The 18,016-nt window shown below is 31.6% G+C and overlaps 2 protein-coding genes and 1 long non-coding RNA gene across 6 annotated transcripts; 2 read left to right on the top strand and 1 right to left on the bottom strand.

Annotated features, from left to right (window-relative positions):
• The first annotated feature begins 3,819 nt into the window (after positions 1-3,819).
• Positions 3,820-8,954, top strand: LOC114380399 (probable protein phosphatase 2C 52). Of its 4 annotated transcripts, none has more exons than XM_028339427.1 (6): positions 3,820-3,931; positions 5,319-5,830; positions 5,941-6,285; positions 6,359-6,476; positions 6,572-6,795; positions 8,106-8,954. In XM_028339427.1, the coding sequence occupies exons 2-6, from the start codon at positions 5,570-5,572 to the stop codon at positions 8,580-8,582; spliced, it is 1,425 nt and encodes a 474-aa protein (XP_028195228.1). In that variant the 5' UTR covers positions 3,820-3,931; positions 5,319-5,569; the 3' UTR covers positions 8,583-8,954. The 4 variants fall into 4 exon arrangements, with proteins under 4 accessions (XP_028195228.1, XP_028195230.1, XP_028195229.1 ...); XM_028339429.1 differs by having other exon boundaries at positions 3,862-3,940; XM_028339428.1 differs by lacking the exon at positions 3,820-3,931 and adding an exon at positions 4,623-4,770.
• Positions 8,955-12,957: 4,003 nt separating this feature from the next.
• LOC114378071 (putative cell wall protein) lies at positions 12,958-13,794 on the top strand. Its single transcript, XM_028336588.1, has one exon. It carries the CDS (start codon positions 13,060-13,062, stop codon positions 13,420-13,422), a length of 363 nt encoding a protein of 120 aa, XP_028192389.1. The 5' UTR covers positions 12,958-13,059; the 3' UTR covers positions 13,423-13,794.
• Positions 13,795-15,334: 1,540 nt separating this feature from the next.
• Positions 15,335-17,103, bottom strand: LOC114378938. Its single transcript, XR_003659400.1, has 2 exons — positions 16,682-17,103; positions 15,335-15,579 (listed from the first exon to the last, which is right to left on the bottom strand). It is a non-coding gene; the product is annotated as an uncharacterized LOC114378938 (long non-coding RNA).
• Between the last annotated feature and the right edge of the window lie 913 nt (positions 17,104-18,016).

Genomic DNA, 18,016 nt, shown 5'->3' with positions numbered 1-18,016 from the left:
AAGCTTAGAAATAAAGGATATAGTACAGAATTAGTTAAGGTAACATCTTGAGTTTGAGTTAATTAAGGCCCAAGTTCCGTGATTTGGTTTTTTTTTTTTTCTTTTAATATGGTTCCTTAATCCAGCAGCTTTTTTTTTTTCTTTTCAAAATGGTTCCTTAATTAATTGTAAGGGTTTGAATAATCCTTTTCCTCACATTAGTATTTTCTTTTTATTTTTTCCTACCAATTAAAGAAGGACTACGAATTTAATTTTTAAAGTGTAACTTTGAAGAGATTTAATATATAGAAAAAGAAAACTAGACTAGCAGCGTTGATATACCATAGTTTAAATGTTTTTATTTTATTTTATAATTATCTGAGAATTATAGTTATTGTTTGACTTGCAGTGGTTGCAAGCTCTTGATCCCTGCTCCTTCTATTTAATGGAATATAAATGACTACGGTTTGTGGTAATTTCCCTCCTTTCATTTTCGTACCTTTTTGGGTCAATCCTTTATGAGTTGCGTAGTGAGAGTTTCTCACTCGAGAAGGTTAGATTTAAAATCACAATAAATGCAAGGACTATAATTACTTAAAATAAATACACATGTCGCCTCATAAGCAGAAAAGGATATACTTGTTACTAATATTTTCCTTTCTAAATATTTAATTCCTTTTCAGATATAGTTTGATATAATATTTTTAGTTGTTTTGCTTTTTTAAAAATATAAATTCTCTTCTCTCAATTAAATATTTTCCTTTTGAATTTTCCTTCCCTTAACAAATTAATTTTACTTTTTATAATTCCTTAAAAATTGTGTTTGACCCAACCTAAGAAAAAATTATTTAAAGACTAGCACTATTAAAACTATCTATCTACTTTACGAATAAATGTTAACATCGTAAGATTCTATTATTGTTACACGTAAAGTTATTTATTGGTTAATATTGCGTAATTGATATACCTAATTTCCCACAACAATTCGATGGCTGGATGTTGTTGTTCCTGTTGTTTATCCATTTTCTAGTAAATAGCATACTGGAAGCTTAATTTCTATATATATATATATATATAGTCTGTGTATATTTTAAATATATAAATTATATTTGAATTGAATTTGAATTTATAATCAACAATTTAAATTATGATATACATTTTTTTTAACTATTGAGATCTTTTCTTTAAAAAAAAGTTATTGAAAATTATTTTGAAAAATAGATAAAAGAAAGTTAAAAAGAAAAAGGATAAGTATCATTCAACTCGTAAATTAATTGATACGCGAGATCTGTTCCAAAAAATTGAAAGGGACAACTAAATAAGAAAATTGAATATACAAACGAAGATAAAATGAGGGTAGTTTGAAATGATTAATTAAGAGAGAAATATGTTTAGCTAGTAGTAAACGTGAAATAGATATGTAAATGAGAGAAGAGAAAAAATATTGAGAATTTGCAATTAAGATAATGTAAAAGTGATAATATCAAAATAAGTCATAATTTAAGTTCAGTTGTACGTACCACATATTAGTTTATATAATTTGGATTTAAAAGTTAGGCTTCATACATCATGTAACATCACCATTTATCTCTATATTAATATAATATCTATCACTAATGTTTGGTTGACTTCCCTTTTATCTATAAGCAAGTAGAAAATAACTAATTAAGGCATGGTTTGTCGTTCATGGGAGCACTAACTGGATAATTAAGGATTGTGATCAATGCAATTTATTTTCGTTAAATTAATAAATTGATTGGTCTATACACTACGTAGAGTATCTCATATATTCCCTGATCATAATCCCTTGTTTTTTCACACTTACCTTGAAGCCAATATCTAACTAAATTAGGCCATCACACATTCATACTGATTCTGTATGTCACTATAAGCTTATCCATTACTATAATCTAGAGTGTCGAACTGTGTTTTAATCACTACGAGGCCAAATTCCATATTTATCGTTTTATTTAATCAAAAAACTAAAATTTTCATTTTAAAAACAAACATTAAAAATTTAATTGATAAAAATAAAGTCGGAGGTAATTGAAAAAAGAGCACTCCACTGAAGTCAAATATATAATATATATTTTAATTTGTAACATAAATGTGTTAAGTCAACGTACTTTATCTGAAGACTGTATACACGCTTAAGATCATTTCTATCGGCAATATCTTACACGGTTTCTTAAAAAATTTTATATAATAATTTTGACTATTACATATGATTGTTCTTATTTTATACGGAGTAAGGTATTATTTTCCTAACCATGTAACTCTCTTTTCCACTCAGTTTCTGCCTCTCTCGTGACTGCATTCAGTGTTGGTGGGGGACCTTTCTCTGCCTCTCTCGTTGAGTTCTAAATTCCATATATTCTGGGCCCATAGTTTTTATAATTGCAATGATTTCTTGTGCAAGATGCAATTGCATAATTAGTGTGCCAACTCATATAACTCTACTGGTGTTACTCTATAAAACAAGTATACTATTTTTTTTTATAAAAAAAGTAACTTAAAATACTCCTATGAAAATTGCTCTAAGTGAGGAATAACAAGCTGTGGGTACTAGTGTAGAACAAACGTTTGTAAGAATTTGTTTCACTACATTTTAAGTTTAACCCTTTCCTTATACAATCATTTAGTGCAACATTATTCAACAGGGACAAAAATTAATCAGCCTGTTCATTTTAAAGGGTAATGTAAGTAATTTTTGTTATTATTAATGGAAAAAACCCAACAATTGATATATCAATTGCACATGTATGATAAATTATGAATAGTTGTAATATTAACTATTAATCTTCTTATCAATAACTGAGATGATTTATTTTGTTCATACTCATTTTAGATGAGTCAGATTTGAAAAAAATTAATACAACCAATTACAATATATGTTACTTATTTAACATGTGAAAAAAAAAATCTTATATTTTAAGGTGAATTGACCAAAGGATTATTTTGATTATTTTTTAAAATATAAAATATCAAAACAAATTTTTTAAAAGATAAAAAATGATCATTTAGCCATTTTAAAAATATTAATTAAGAAATTAGTAATAAAAATGTTTTTTTGGAGAAAATGATGATAAAAGTACATTAATAATATTTTATATTTTTTAATTTCTTAATCAATATATTTAAGACATCGATGAGTAATTTTTGAATTTTAATTAGAAAGAAATTATTTTTTACATTAAAAAACCATTTAATATTTACTTTTAAATTAATTTAAAACATTTACTTGGAAATATTTCATATTTTGGCATCATGTGTTTATAGATTTTTTTTTCCAAATCATTAAGTAGTAAAATATAATGATAAGTTGCAGAAGAAAAATTATAATAATGAGCTCTCTCAAATGACAGGTTAAACATAACATATGAAGTAAATAATAAAAATATTAAAATATTTTGCATTACAATAACTAATAAAATATAATTATTTCTATATTTTCATGCAAGTGTTCGAAAAAATAATTAAATATCATAATTCAACTCATTTAAAATGATAGATTTAAAAAAGTGTAAATTTATAATTATTAATTAAAATGCCTAAGGTTTAAATCCTCTAAAATGTGAATTGCACAAATGAAATAAGTATCGCTTTAGTCTTTTAACGTAATATTAATAATAAAATTAGTTTTAAAATATTATTATTTTCATTTATTTATTTATTAATTTGTGTTAATCGATATAAAAAAATAAATTTAGGACTATACTTATTTGGGATCAGAAAGAGTAATAATAAATCTTAAAAACCAGAACAGTAATTTATTGGTATTACCTCTCGCTTGCTTTACTATACTGTCTTTCTTTCTTTGTCTACTACTGTCTTGCAATTAATAACTTCACACACTGCACCACCCCCCCTCTCTTTCTTAACTCTCTGTCACCTTCTTCCCCTCATTCCTCTTCTCTCATCCATCCAACCCTTATTCTCCATTCTAAGAAAGGTGATCAATGTACTTCCACCATTTCCATCTTCTCTTCATTTTCCCACTTTTTGAACCATTCAATTGTTCTTTTCCTTCATCTAAAACTTTGTGTGTATACTGTCAACTTTTTTTTTTTTTTTTCTATTCTTTGGAGACAAAACCACCAATGCAGATGCAGGATCTGCATGTTCAGTTTCTCTGCCTCTATATGCTTTCTTTTTTTAAATTTAACTAATATAAATAAAAAAGTCCCCTTACTCATTGTCTTCTGAATGTTTCTAAGTTACTTCAACTTTCTGGAAAAAATTCTTTTTTTCCTGCATTATTTTTGTTTTCTACACAAAGATAATTTTTTTTTTACTTCACTTTATGTATTTCTGAGCTGGCCTATTCAGAGTTCCGCTATGTTATTGTAGATGTTATTATTGTTTTTATTTCTACTATTTTTGTGTTGATTTGATCCTTGTTGAATTGCTCACTCATTTCTCGGTCTCCTATTGCGACATTTGTTGTTTTCTTTTGCTTGTTATTATGATAATAATAACGTAAGGTTTACTTGGTTGATCTCTCTGTGAATCTTGGTTGACGAGATCATATCATACCTTTCTTTCGTCCTTTTCTGCTTTTGCGTTATTCACTTTATCTCTTGTATGTATTTCCCCGCTGTAGGAAACCAGAGTTTGTTTTGTACTACTTTACTCTCTTTCTCTCTCTGAAGTGTCATTTACCATGTTTTCTGTTCTACCTGGTTGCTGAGGTAAAACCAGGAAAAAAAGGCTTAGAAAAATCAGAATTTGTAACCATATATGCTTTTGGTCATCGACGGTTATTTTCATTCAGATTTTGATCTCATTTGGGTCAGTTAATTCAACTATGTTTTGACTAGTTTTATACTTGTATTTTTTTTTTCAATTTCTACATTTTACAATTGAGATGTTCCTTTCTGCTGTGAGGAAAATTGAATAAAATATCAAAAGTGTGTTTTGGTTTTCAATTGGAGATTTCATGGTCTTGATATGTATTTGGTCTTCGATTCTATAAAGATCTAAAAATTCTGTGAAAAGGAAAGACAATTTTTTTTTTGTGGAGATTCCATGTTCCTTGCTGCTCTGCTGTGTTCTCTGTCTTTGTTTTCTTAAAAAAAAAACTTGTTGCAAGGTTTCCTGATTTAGTTATTTCAAACTCTTCATTTCGATTCTGTCAATGAGAATCCTGATGAAAGACAAATGACCGGACAGAATTTTAGTATATTCTATATTTTTTTCACGTGTTGGGATTATTTATATGCTTATTGCTCGGTTAATTGAGTCTTTCTTTGTTTTTGTTTTTTAATTCTTTACATGCAACAAGGGTTTGATTCTTTCAGACCATATATTAACTAATTCATTTGTCTTATTTTGTTCAGCTGGTTTCATTATCTATTCATTTGGATTCTGGCAAATTGCGCCTTTGACCAAGTAGCAAGGACCCCAGTTTTCAACTTCAAGGTGTAGATTGTCTAATATTACTTTCTATATGTGAGAGAATCTTTGGAGTCAGGATTGTTTACTCAGCTGACTATAGTTGGAATCTGAGAGTTTGGTATGAGATCTAAAGTGAGGAAGTAAGGAACTTGACATGATTTTTACCTGATGTCTTCATTCTGGAACTGAGCAAATGGGCTGTTGTGTCTCAACAAGCAGTCAGAGTACTTGTAGTAGCAGGAGCAATGGAGACACGATCGCTCCAACCTGTCTAGAGATTGGATTCTGTGGTCAAAAGAGTGCAAGGAGAACATCCTCTGATCATGTTGTGTCTCTGCATCAATTCCCCTCATTACCAAACAGAATTTTCACCAATGGAAAGAGCAGGTCTTCTTGCATATTTACGCAGCAGGGTCGGAAGGGTATTAATCAGGACGCCATGATTGTGTGGGAAGTAAGTATTTTCATCTTGTAGTGTTGAGGATGCAATGTTCTCATTGAATGAATGGAGATTTAGCTAATTTTGGAAGTTGGCATTCTTGGTTTGGATCTTTATTTCTGTAGGATTTCATGCCCGAAGATGTAACCTTTTGTGGTGTCTTTGATGGTCATGGTCCACACGGTCACCTTGTCGCATGCAAAGTCAGGGAAGCCTTGCCGCTGAAACTTCTTTCATTTTTGCATTCCTCCGAATCAGGGCAAAATGGTTCAGGTAAAGCTTGTTTTAGGGGCAACATAAAGCCTGAAAGTGGAGAATCTGAGAAAGATTTGTCTGCTGAAGATAACGAAAATTCTATGTGGAGAGAAGCTTTCATGAAGGCATACAAGGCTATGGATAAAGAGTTGAGGTCTCATCCAAATTTGGACTGCTTCTGTAGTGGAAGCACAGCTGTCACTATAGTGAAGCAGGTATCTCAGAGAAGCATCTATCCTCATGTTTCCATTTCTTTTAAACATTGTTTTTATGTTCTTTACTTTCCAGGGTTCCAATTTGTTCATGGGAAATATTGGGGATTCCCGAGCAATCATGGGATCAAAGGACAGCAACCACTCCATGGTGGCAATTCAGTTGACCATTGATTTGAAACCTGATTTGCCAAGTGTGTTATCTAGCATCATCATTCATCCTTTCTATGTCCAATCTATGTTTTTGCTTGATGTAAACTAATTGAAATTTGGATTTTAATTTTTATAGGGGAAGCAGAAAGAATCAAACGGTGCAAGGGTAGGGTATTTGCGTTAGAAGATGAGCCAGAAGTTCATAGGGTATGGTTGCCTTTTGATGATGCACCAGGATTAGCAATGGCTAGAGCATTTGGAGATTTTTGCTTGAAGGAATATGGTGTGATTTCTATACCTGAATTTTCTCATCGGCTGCTAACAGACAAAGATCAATTCATTGTTCTTGCCTCAGATGGGGTACGAATTTTCAATCTCACATTTAGTTTTATTTGTTCATTCATTTTTTATGACACATTGAAAATTGTTTCATTAATTTTTCTCCCGATATATGTTAAAAATATGTTCCACAATTTACTTTCTGAAGGCTGCCTAATAGGCTACAGTAACTGCAATTATTTTATTTTATTTTTTATATTAACCATTATACCACAAGGTAATGCTTCGAAAGAGTGAAATAAGAACATGTAATAAGTAGAGGCAAACTTTTAGATCAATAATGAATAATGACATTGCATAAACTATAAGGTGGTAGTAAGGAAACTGGGAAATGACTTCTGAAAACCACTTTGTGTACAACCGAATTTTAGCACTCTTGACAAAACTATTGACAAGTAGTTAGGACATGATCTAAGTTATTTGCAACTCTCTGTGAAAGGCATAAGAAATTGTCATTTAACTTGCTTTAAGTTATTTGACAAGTAGTTAGGACATGATCTAAATTATTTGCAACTCTCTGTGAAAGGCATAAGAAATTGTCATTTAACTTGCTTTAAGTTATTTGACAAGTAGTTAGGACATGATCTAAATTATTTGCAACTCTCTGTGAAAGGCATCAGAAATTGTCATTTAACTTGCTTTAAGCTATATGTATAACCTTTTTGTTTCTCTACATGATAAAAGCATGTAGTTATGAACATAACAAGCCTACAAATATAATAAAAGTGAACATAATTGTTCAAGATATGGTAAGAGAAGAAAGTTCACATCACCTGGGATGGGCCCAGGAGTGGACCAAAGGGGGGGTTGGAATTTTTTTTACATAATTATTTAAATATTAATAAACAATTATTTAATAAATAATAAGCTTAAAAAATATTTATTATTAATTTTATGGATAAAATTAGAGATATGATCTACTACCAGAAAATTTTTAAACAAATATTAACTCAAAAACATATTTTTCTTATATATTTTCCTTTTTTAATATTTTCAATTTTATGAGGATACAATGTGCATTGCTGAATTGGAATTTGCATAGTTCTCAAAAGTCAAAATAGTTCTTCCCACCATGCATATAGTATAATACTTTCTCCACTGGACAAAATTGTACATATTGCATTGCTGAAAATTGTTACAGCACTATATCATTGATTCCCTGCTTTCCTGTGTATGTTGACATTTCTACATGAATCAACTTTATAGCATCTGGTTTACTTTGTTTTGATGCTACTATCCACCTTTCAGAAAAATCAATGTTAGCTCTGAAAACCCACATATTCTCCTGAGTCCTGATGAGTAGCATAGCCAACTCTCGATGTTTTGTGCAGGTCTGGGATGTTTTGAGCAATGAAGAGGTGGTTGGGATAGTATCTTCAGCGCCAACTCGATCATCAGCAGCGAGGATTCTGGTGGATTCCGCGGCCCTAGAGTGGAAACTCAAATATCCTACTTCAAAAATGGATGACTGTGCAGTTGTGTGCCTATTTTTGGATGGAAAAATGGACTCAGAATCTGATTGTGATGAGCCATGCTTCTCTTCTGCAACCATCCAGAGCAACCATTCAGAAAATCCGGTTGAGTCAGATGACGGTCAAAAGCCTGAGCCATCTTTGCGAAGGAACTTTACTGTGAGATCCTCAGAAGAAAATGAAACCTGTGGAGGAGGAGTTGGAGGGGTATTTGTTGATGTTGACGATGGAACATCCGCAGCCGAAGATCAAAACTGGTCAGGTCTGGAGGGTGTCACGCGAGTAAACTCACTGGTTCAACTTCCTAGATTTTCTGAGGAAAGGCCAAACTCTTGAGTTTTGTTGGTTCAGTGAGATTGTAATACCTGTTGCTACTCAACAGTGATTCAACAAAGAAAATCTTCCTATGGTTTTAATTAAGGTCACCAAAAAATGGATTCAGCTTCCAGTGTTGCTAAATATCAAACATGAAGGCCACAACCCACAACAAAAGCCAGCAAGTCTGGGTTGAAAGTGGCATTCCTGATTTGCACACTAATGAAGTCCATCTATGAAATTTGAAGACAACGTTTAGTGCTAAGAATTAAGTATTGGGAATTAACTATTGAGGCAAGCTTGGTTATATATGTTGAGAGGTCCATTAACTGAACCATGACCCAATACTAACCAACAAGCGAAAATAAATACTTCTTGTTACTACTTATTAAATGACAAAAATACTAATGGGGTACATTTATAAATTAGGGAGAGTGAGTGTATTTAGCAATTGCCAAATGGCTAATTAGGTTCAAGTTATAGACCCAAAATTTACCAATTCTAAGTTTCTAACCCAGCCTGGTTTTAGATCAAAATCAAATAAATCCATGTTTAGAGTTTAAAAGCATGTCTATGCTTAAGTAGAACATAGGAATATTATGGTTATTTTTACTTGTCACATTCACTAGTTTTACGTTAATATTCATCTGTGACAGGATATAATAGAAATGTTTGTGTGAAATGGAGAGAAAGGAAAGAGAATTGCCATCATTGGCGTCTCGGCCTTATTTGTTGGTGGCTATGGTTGTGGTTGTCATAGTTAATATCGACCTTTGTGAAAATGGTTCAAACACAAGAAAAATCACGCTGCTTCTACTATAAAAGTAGTCCAAACCGTTTGTCATCCCATAAATTATAAGAAATAATGTGAGGAAAGCCTCACAGTAGGGGTTGGAAACACAACAGATCCAAAAGAACTTATCAAAATTGCCTTTAACATCACCAATACAAAAATTGGTGATAAATTCAAAGAAACTAATCTTTTGCATGAGGTTGAGAAGGATCCCAGAGCCAAGATGGCACTTGACACATGTAAGCAACTCATGGATCTTTCAATTGGGGAGTTAACAAGGTCACTTGATGGAATAGGTGCGTATAACCTAACAAATGTCAACAAAATCCTCATGAATTAAAATTTTTGGCTTAGTGGTGCGCTTACATATCAAGATACTTGCTTGGATGGGTTTGAGAACATCACTAGTGAAGTTGGTAGAAAAGATGAAAGACTTGTTAATGACAAGCATGCATATGAGCAGCAATGCTCTTGCCATTGTATCAGAATTGGCTGACACGGTTAATAATTGGAATGTCACAAAATCACTTGGGTGGCGTCTCCTTCAAGATTCTGAGCTTCCTTCGTGAGTTGATCACCGTAGACTCCTTAAAGCAAATGCAAGTCCATTCAAACACAAGCCTAATGTTACTATAGCCGAAGATGGAAGCGAATATTTCACAACCATCAATGAGGCATTGAAGCAAGTACCTGAGAAAAACCGAAAGTCATTCTTGATCTATATCAATAAGGGCGTTCACCAAGAGTATGTTGAAGCTACAAAGGAAATGACCCACATGGTGTTTATTGGCGATGGTGGAAAAAAGACACGAAAAACTGAAAACAAAAACTTTATTGGTGGAATTAACACTTATAGAAACCGTCATTATTGGTATGTCTTCTTTCATGTTTACCAACTTATTTAACTTATTATTCCTATGCATTTGGGTAAATAAACTCTATTCAGAACTTATTTAATAAATTTATTAAATAAAACCTTGGTCATAAGCTTGACTATGAAGCTTAATAAAACTAATGTTAAAAAAACTAGTTTGATAAACTTCTCGATAAAACTTTTTAAGTTTATAAGGAGGTGATATATTACTTTCATAAACTTAAACAAACTCTTTGAAATATCTTTTTCCTTCTTAACATCTTAATTGTTCATAATTAGCAAAATTCTTTAAACCAATTTAGTTAAACGAAACTTAAAAAAAATACAAAATATAAACAATTTTCAATTCAAGGAAAATTTTATGTTTGAATTGATAAATTAATTAATTTATGCATGTGGCTATTTAAGGATATCACTTTGTGGTCATTAATATGGGGTTTGAGAATTCCGTTGGACCTCAAAAGCATCAAGCAGTGGCATTGAGAGTTCAAGCAGACAAGTGCATCTTTTACAATTGCTCGATAGATGAGTATTGGGACACACTTTATGTACACACCATGCGTCAATTCTATAGGAATTGAACTATTTTAGATACCATCGACTTTGTGTTTGGTAATACACTTGTTTGTTTTCCAAAATTCCATTTTTGTGGTTAGAAAGTCATTGCATTGTAACTGCACAAGGTAGAAAAGAGAGACAACAATCATCTGAAATAGTAATCCAAGGTGGATTCATTGTGTCTGACCCTTACTTCTACTCAGTGAGATTGAGAATAAGGCTTACCTTGCTCGTCCATGGAAGAACTACTCTAGGACCATAATCATAGAAACTTACATTAATGATTTAATTCACTCTTATGGGTATTTGCCTTGGCAGGGACTAGAGGACCCTTCTAGTATAAACACTTGCTTCTATGTTGAGTACCACAACACTTGTCTCGATTCAAACTAATCCAAGCGTGTAAATTGGGCTGGTATTTGGAACCTCAATTCAAAATTTACACATTGATTCTCACCATCCAAGTTCTTTCATGGAACTAACTAGATTGAGGCTACTGGAATTCCTTGCTTCCCTGTGCCAACACACCATAGACACAAAAAGACAATTCTTAATTGACAATAAAAGTGATGACTTGTCATGAATAACAATTAATTAATAAGTAATGTTTGTGCTTCTATGTTCTTTGATTATTTTGATTTTATTTACTGATTTTAGTGGGAGCTACAATTTTTTTTTATCTCGAGGGACGGGGTTGAAAACAATGTAACGTAAATTGCCCTCTTGATTTTTTTTTTGTTTCGTGACTAATTAAAGGGTCTTCTATGTTTGTTACATTAAATACTATATTTGTATCTAATTTACGTAAATAGTGATTTGTTTTACTATATTTAGATGTAGTGTTGTAAGTGTTTTTGGTGTTATTTTCTAATTAAAATTGAAGTTTTATCTCTCATAATTGCATAACCATTAAATTATTATGTTAAAACTCCAATTTTGATGGAAAACGACAACAAAAATAAAACTACATTTAAGTTTTGTCCTTTCAACTAATATGTGCGCTCATTTACACTTTTTGTCCCCGTTTGTAAACAGTTGTTACTGCATAAATAAGCGATTAAAATTAGCAAATGAAAATCTACTACATCTTTATGTACAGTCTTTAACACACAAATTGACTAGCGTCTACAAAATGAGACAACATAAATAACGAAGCTAAAAGCAATTCCAAGTTTTCTTCATATGGCGGTTCATAACTGAGCCATGTGACGGCTCTGACGGCTCCATTTAATCGCCTCTATTAAATTGGTGACTATATATCTTCCACAAATAGAAGGTAATAAAAGTGAAACTATATAGAACTTTAACCACTGTGACAAATGAAGTGTCCTGAAGTTCACTTAGCCACACAAAATGAACAACTACCAAAAGAGACACCATGCATACGAGTCATTAACCAATGCCAATTCCAATGTTCTCCCCGTAGCATTTGCCAAAGAAAGAAACACTTAACTCACCGCCACAGCACACACTCAACTCAACTCGGCATAACCTTTGTTTGGGTCACCATTAAAATATCTATAAATTTTATTAATGATTATGTTGAAAATTTTTATTCTAATAATTAATGTGGGTTAATATTATAAGATAATTATATTATTTATTTATTATTAGCGAATTTTATTTTATGTGATCAAATTAAGATAGCTTCTTAGACAATTAAAAGAGATGATATGAACTTAAATAAACACATCCTAGAGTTGACTTATTAGAGAATAATGAGAACCTTATTATGTTAACATGTTGTAAGAGTCCTCGGTATACCGAGTCATCACGTTAAAAAGGTTTCATTGAAGAACAAAGAGACTTTGGCTCAGGAATAACCATAATGTCATTATTTATGATTATGATAATCACAAAGATCTTACAACAAATGTCGAAAAAATACTAAGATTAGGAACCAACTACGAATTCAGGTATTTCATCTAATTTTTAATAATCAAACATGTTGAAAATCCTAAAATTTTTAATGAATTATTCTAAATGATAGACCTGTGAATTTTTAGCTTCAGTATACAAAATAAAGATTAAAAATATTCCAACAAACTAATCTTCCTTGGAAGATATTGACTAGTATCTTTAGTGAAATATCTTCTCTTAATCAGTATTTTCTATTCACAAGATTTAAGCGCGAGATTTAGGAGCCAAACCTAATATCACACTCAAACCAATGCAACAACTTGTTGGTACTCAGCATAATCCTTGGCTATAAAACGCAGTCAATCCCTTCAACTTCAATACAAAACACATCTCATTCAAATTCTCATCACACAATGGCTTGCAAACCTTCTTCTTTCCTTGCACTTCTTCTCATCGCCACTATCCTTCTTGCCACTACATGGCAAGCGGTCGCTAGACGCCACATTATTCCAAAACACTCAAACAAAGGGGACAAGAAAGAGCCTCAATTTTTGTTCCCTCCGGAAGGTAATTTCCATTTTCCTGGCTTTGGGGGAGTAGGGCTGCCACCTTTCTTTGGGTTTACACCTCAAAGCCCAAACACTGGTGGTAGTGGACTAGGGTCAGGACCACTAGGTCGTGGTTATGTTCCAGGTGGTGATGACACCTTTGTCCCAAACCCTGGTTTTGAGTTTCCAAACCCTGGCAGTGGTGGTGGAGTTCCAGTTAATCCGTGAGTCCTCCCAGTTATGAGCTATCATGCATTATGCATGATTGCACCTTTTGACAAATTGTAGTACTAGTCTCCTGTTTTTGGTACTCGTGAATAAGTAGTTCTCTGTGTGTACTTCATCTGCTATTCGTATGCAGAGCCTCTCTGCTCTTTTCTTGTTTGGAATGAAGTTAAGCATGCTGTAATGCTGGTTGTATTCGTTGGTACTAATAAGAAATAATGTTACTAAAAAGAATGATAACAAGTACCCTTATTATAAAGAATTGGTTAAGAAATTAGAAGAGGAAAGATTGAAAAAATGTTACTAATGTACCTATATATGTAATTTCCAAGATATTATCATGATTTCTAATTGGTTCCTGAACCAATACTCCTATCTTAGAACATTTGTAAGGTAGAGCCTATTTAAAATTATGAACATCCGCTGGTACTAATAATTCTTCTAGTTACACTATTTTTTGCACGGAACTTGATAAGGAGACTTTGGTACAAGTTATCTACTTTTGTTCTTGAGAACAATATTTTTATAATGAAATTTTTTGATATTTTAAAAAATTATATTTAATTAATAACTAAATTTTGTTAGATGTCTTTTTGTGAAAGTGATATATAGAAGTTAAAAAGATAAAAGTGAAAGTTCTGCATATATAATGTTATTTTCACCTCATGTAAATCAATTTACACACCCTCTTTGCTAGGAATGATAATGGAGGAATATGAAAATTATTCTTTTCTTGAAAATATTTTATACTTGGGAATATATAGGAAAATTCACATTATTCCCAAAAAACAAGTTAAGATAACTTGAAACCACCTTCTAAATTAAGGTAATATGGTTCATCACTACTTCACAAATCAATACAGGAATAAGGTTTTTTTTTTTTACAGAAACAGTGGAATGAGGTCTTAAACAACATAAATATTGTGGAGACATGCAGAAATAGCAAAAATACAAACAGGGAAATATAACAACCCTCATAACCTCAAGTAGATATTCCACTAAGAATTATTCTATGTTCTCTTAACACTCTTTCTTATTCTAAAAAAAACACTCTTATTACTTATACAACAAAAGTATGTTTTATTTTACTAAGTGAAATCCGTTATATGAATTACACAATGTTATCCAGTTTGATTAAAGACCAAATTTTCAAAAATATTATTCATCATAAGATTCCTTTGAACAACTTCTTCCGATATCCTTTTTGATGTTCCTCTCTCCCTTTTCATAGTACTAAAAATCATGGCATATACTCACCAGCCACATAAAGCTGTGCTCATATAACTTACATGAATATTTCTAATTACTTATACCGTGTTAAAAAAAATTCTAAAAGCAACATGTTATGTTTGACTTCCCAATGCATAAAAAGCAGAAGAAAAAAATTCTTCGATTAAACGCTCGACAATGGGAAGATTCATCAATGCAAAACAGGTCATAAATAAAATCGGTAGCTTACCTTTTTTTTAATGTTTTCAAAACATAGGTTGTTACATTTTTATTTAATATCTTCTATCAAGTATTCACAGGATTAATAGGATGTTATAATAGGACATAGCAACCAACCATGAAGGATAGAAATGGCTCACATAAATGCAAAGTTGTTGTGCCATCAATATGAAGGCGACCACACCAAACTACAGATAAATCTGTCTCATGCAAAATAGCAGTTTCGGGTCTTCATCTCTGCTGTTCAATACCCCACCCCAATCCACCAACCAGAAACAGAAAGTAGATAACAAAAACATAGTCTATATCCCCAAGCCCCTCTCCGAGAAATGGCATTTCGTCTTGAATAAAAATTTGGCAAAGAAAAGGGAGATTACTCTGCCATCACTATCAGTTTTTAATCAATGCAATGTACTTTGATATTGATATTGATCTTAGTTGTCATCCTTATTTACCACAGTCAAAGTAAAAGGAAATGAAAGTGGAAAAGGACATGTTAAAAGATCAAATGTAATACACAAGACACTAATGAAAGAAAACTAACGGGGGAAATGAGTAGTGTAAATTTTGGAATTCGAGAACAAAAGTTGAGAAAGATGGTAAATTCAAGTATTACATCATAGGATCTGATTAAAAATGACACTTGCTAGTTGCCGCAGCCTTCAAGCTTGGAACTAGGCTTGTGAAGCCTAGCTATGTCATGCGAATATCCTGCCAAAAGAAGTGGAGGTGAAGAAAGAGAATATTAGAAAAAAGAGAGAGAAGTGTGTAATAAGATGGTTGATGGGATAGAGAAAGATAAGAAAGAAAAACCAAGTGTTTTGTACAAATCATGTAACTCCACAGGAAATGATAATGTAAAGTTGAGAAAGATACAGAGGAGAAAGATAACATGAAGAGGAATGATTACAAACTCTCTTTTACTTTAAACATTTCATTAACATTCATTATTTTTCTCTATCTATATGTTTCTATTACTAGTGTGTTTGGATAACAAGTGAGAATTTATTCTAATCCATAAGATCTTGGTGACACCATGAAAAAGCTGAAGCTAGTATTTATTGTTTCACTCTTGATGTGATTTTTAAACAATTATGCTAAAAGTGAATTTAAACCAAATACACTATATATCATACCACTTATCATATCTACATTTCTCTTTCTCTTATTTAGGTGTCAAATAGATTTTAAATGTCCACAAATCATTTTCCAAACATGAATTTGTGTTGCAAGCATAAAGTAAAAGTACTAGCATACACATCTACATACACGCAATAATTGAGTAACAATGTTAGAAAAAAATAGCAAATTACATTGACATCCTTTATGATTTCTAAAGATTGCACATGTTATTCTTGTCTTTTAAACCTAAGAAACACATTACACCGCATATCTCTGTAAGAAAAATATAGTAAATGTTAGAAAAACAGGAAAATCATGTGCAATCTCAAGAAATTACAAAGAATGTCACTGTAATTTGCTTTAAAAGAAATCAGTATCTGCCATAATCCTCAAAAGCATATAATAAAAAAAGTAACAGGAGAAAATTTATGACTTTACTCAACAGCCTCGTTCTTTTCTTTTGGTAGATAATAGCATCATCCATCAAAACAAGGATATTAAGGTTCAATTACTCATTTGTTCAATGACCTGGCCGACTTTTACGTTTTACACCTAAAAGTTACTCGTTTTAGTCTTAATTCATACACTTTTTAATCCGTTTTACTACCTGTCATCCAAAATGGTTAGGAAAAATCAAATTTTCACGAGCGCGATAGGAGAATAAACCAAGTTGGTGGTGCAAGATACGTACCTAGCACATAACACACGGTGGATTGTGTGATTTCGGGAATCGAATCAAATGCTGAGAATTTTGAAAACGATGAAGCAGAGGAATCCCAGGAAGATCAAAATAAAAAGGTAATCAACAATGACAAAGAACATTGTAGAGCCATGATTCCTTTTATTCTTAGATTTGGCAACCGAGTCGTTCAGTTCTTCGATCTTGGCCATTGCAGAGCAGAGAGCGGAGGGTTCCGATCTTCACCTCACCTCGGCTATTGCTGAATAACCCAAAAGCTACGCCTAAGCCAAGGGAGCCACGGAAAATCCAAACTAATCCCACACACATAACCCCAATTGGGATTCTTTTCGTTTTTTTTTTTTTTTAATGTTTTGCTTTATTTTTATTATTATAAGAATTGGAAATATTATCAGAAATTTACAATGCCTCACATTCAGAATTCAATCAACTTAAGTATATTCCTCTAATGTTTTGCTTTAATTGAGAATGAAATAATGATACACGATGAAAATTCAGTAATGATACACGATTTATAAGAACGAGAAGATAAAAAATTAAAAACAGAAATAAAATTTTAAAAAAAAATAATTTTTTATAAATAAAAAAACTACCAATTTAGATGAGTAGAAAATTTAGTAATAATACACAAATGTTTCTTTGTTTTAAACACCTAATTAATATCATTAATTTTTTTTAAAAAATTTTTTATGTCACATCATAAATTCTATTATACCAATAATTTTTTTTTTCTAATTTTTACTTTTCTTTGCAAGTGTTGAATAGATTATTAGGTATTCATCAAATATTTTTCTACAAAAATTTATTCCATCCATATATCCTGTTGCCACCCCTACCTATGACCCGATGCACAACCTATTTTCCATCAAATTCACTTTTAGCATTTTTAATATGTTAAATTAATATTTGTGACACATACATTTCATGCTATTTGTGCTTAAATAAGCGGTGGTTTGATTGAGATCAAATATGAGGGGAGGAGAGAAGATAGATGTTTTGGGTGATTTGGTACTATAGAAAGGAAGGGAAGATTACAAATTTTGTGGTGAGACCCATGTTAAATTTAATCCTCTCTAGAATGCCCTAATTTGAGAGGAAGAAAGCACTGCACAACTATAGTTATGGTACCGCCTTGCTACACACATGCTGAAAGCAACTTGTGTTGGGGAGAGAGAAAAACTCAGCTAAAGGATAAAACAATACTTTTGCAAATTATCAATTTCTTTGTTTTTTTTTTTATTTATCAAATCACTCTAATTTAAATATTTATCTTCTATTATACTCTATTTCACTTCAACCAAATCATCTTTCTTTTCATTCTATTTC

The sequence above is a fragment of the Glycine soja genome, chromosome 12 (genome assembly GCF_004193775.1).
Source record: "Glycine soja cultivar W05 chromosome 12, ASM419377v2, whole genome shotgun sequence".
Taxonomy (NCBI): domain Eukaryota; kingdom Viridiplantae; phylum Streptophyta; class Magnoliopsida; order Fabales; family Fabaceae; genus Glycine; species Glycine soja.
This window is presented reverse-complemented; position numbering and strand designations above follow the sequence as displayed.

Excerpts from the sequence above, each read along its gene's own strand:
- LOC114378071 (XM_028336588.1), top strand. The coding sequence starts at position 13,060 with ATGGCTTGCAAACCTTCTTCTTTCCTTGCACTTCTTCTCATCGCCACT.
- LOC114380399 (XM_028339427.1), top strand. The coding sequence starts at position 5,570 with ATGGGCTGTTGTGTCTCAACAAGCAGTCAGAGTACTTGTAGTAGCAGG. Across the intron at positions 6,286-6,358 it reads CTGTCACTATAGTGAAGCAG|GGTTCCAATTTGTTCATGGG; the intron begins GTATCTCAGAGA and ends TTTACTTTCCAG. Across the intron at positions 6,796-8,105 it reads TTGTTCTTGCCTCAGATGGG|GTCTGGGATGTTTTGAGCAA; the intron begins GTACGAATTTTC and ends TGTTTTGTGCAG.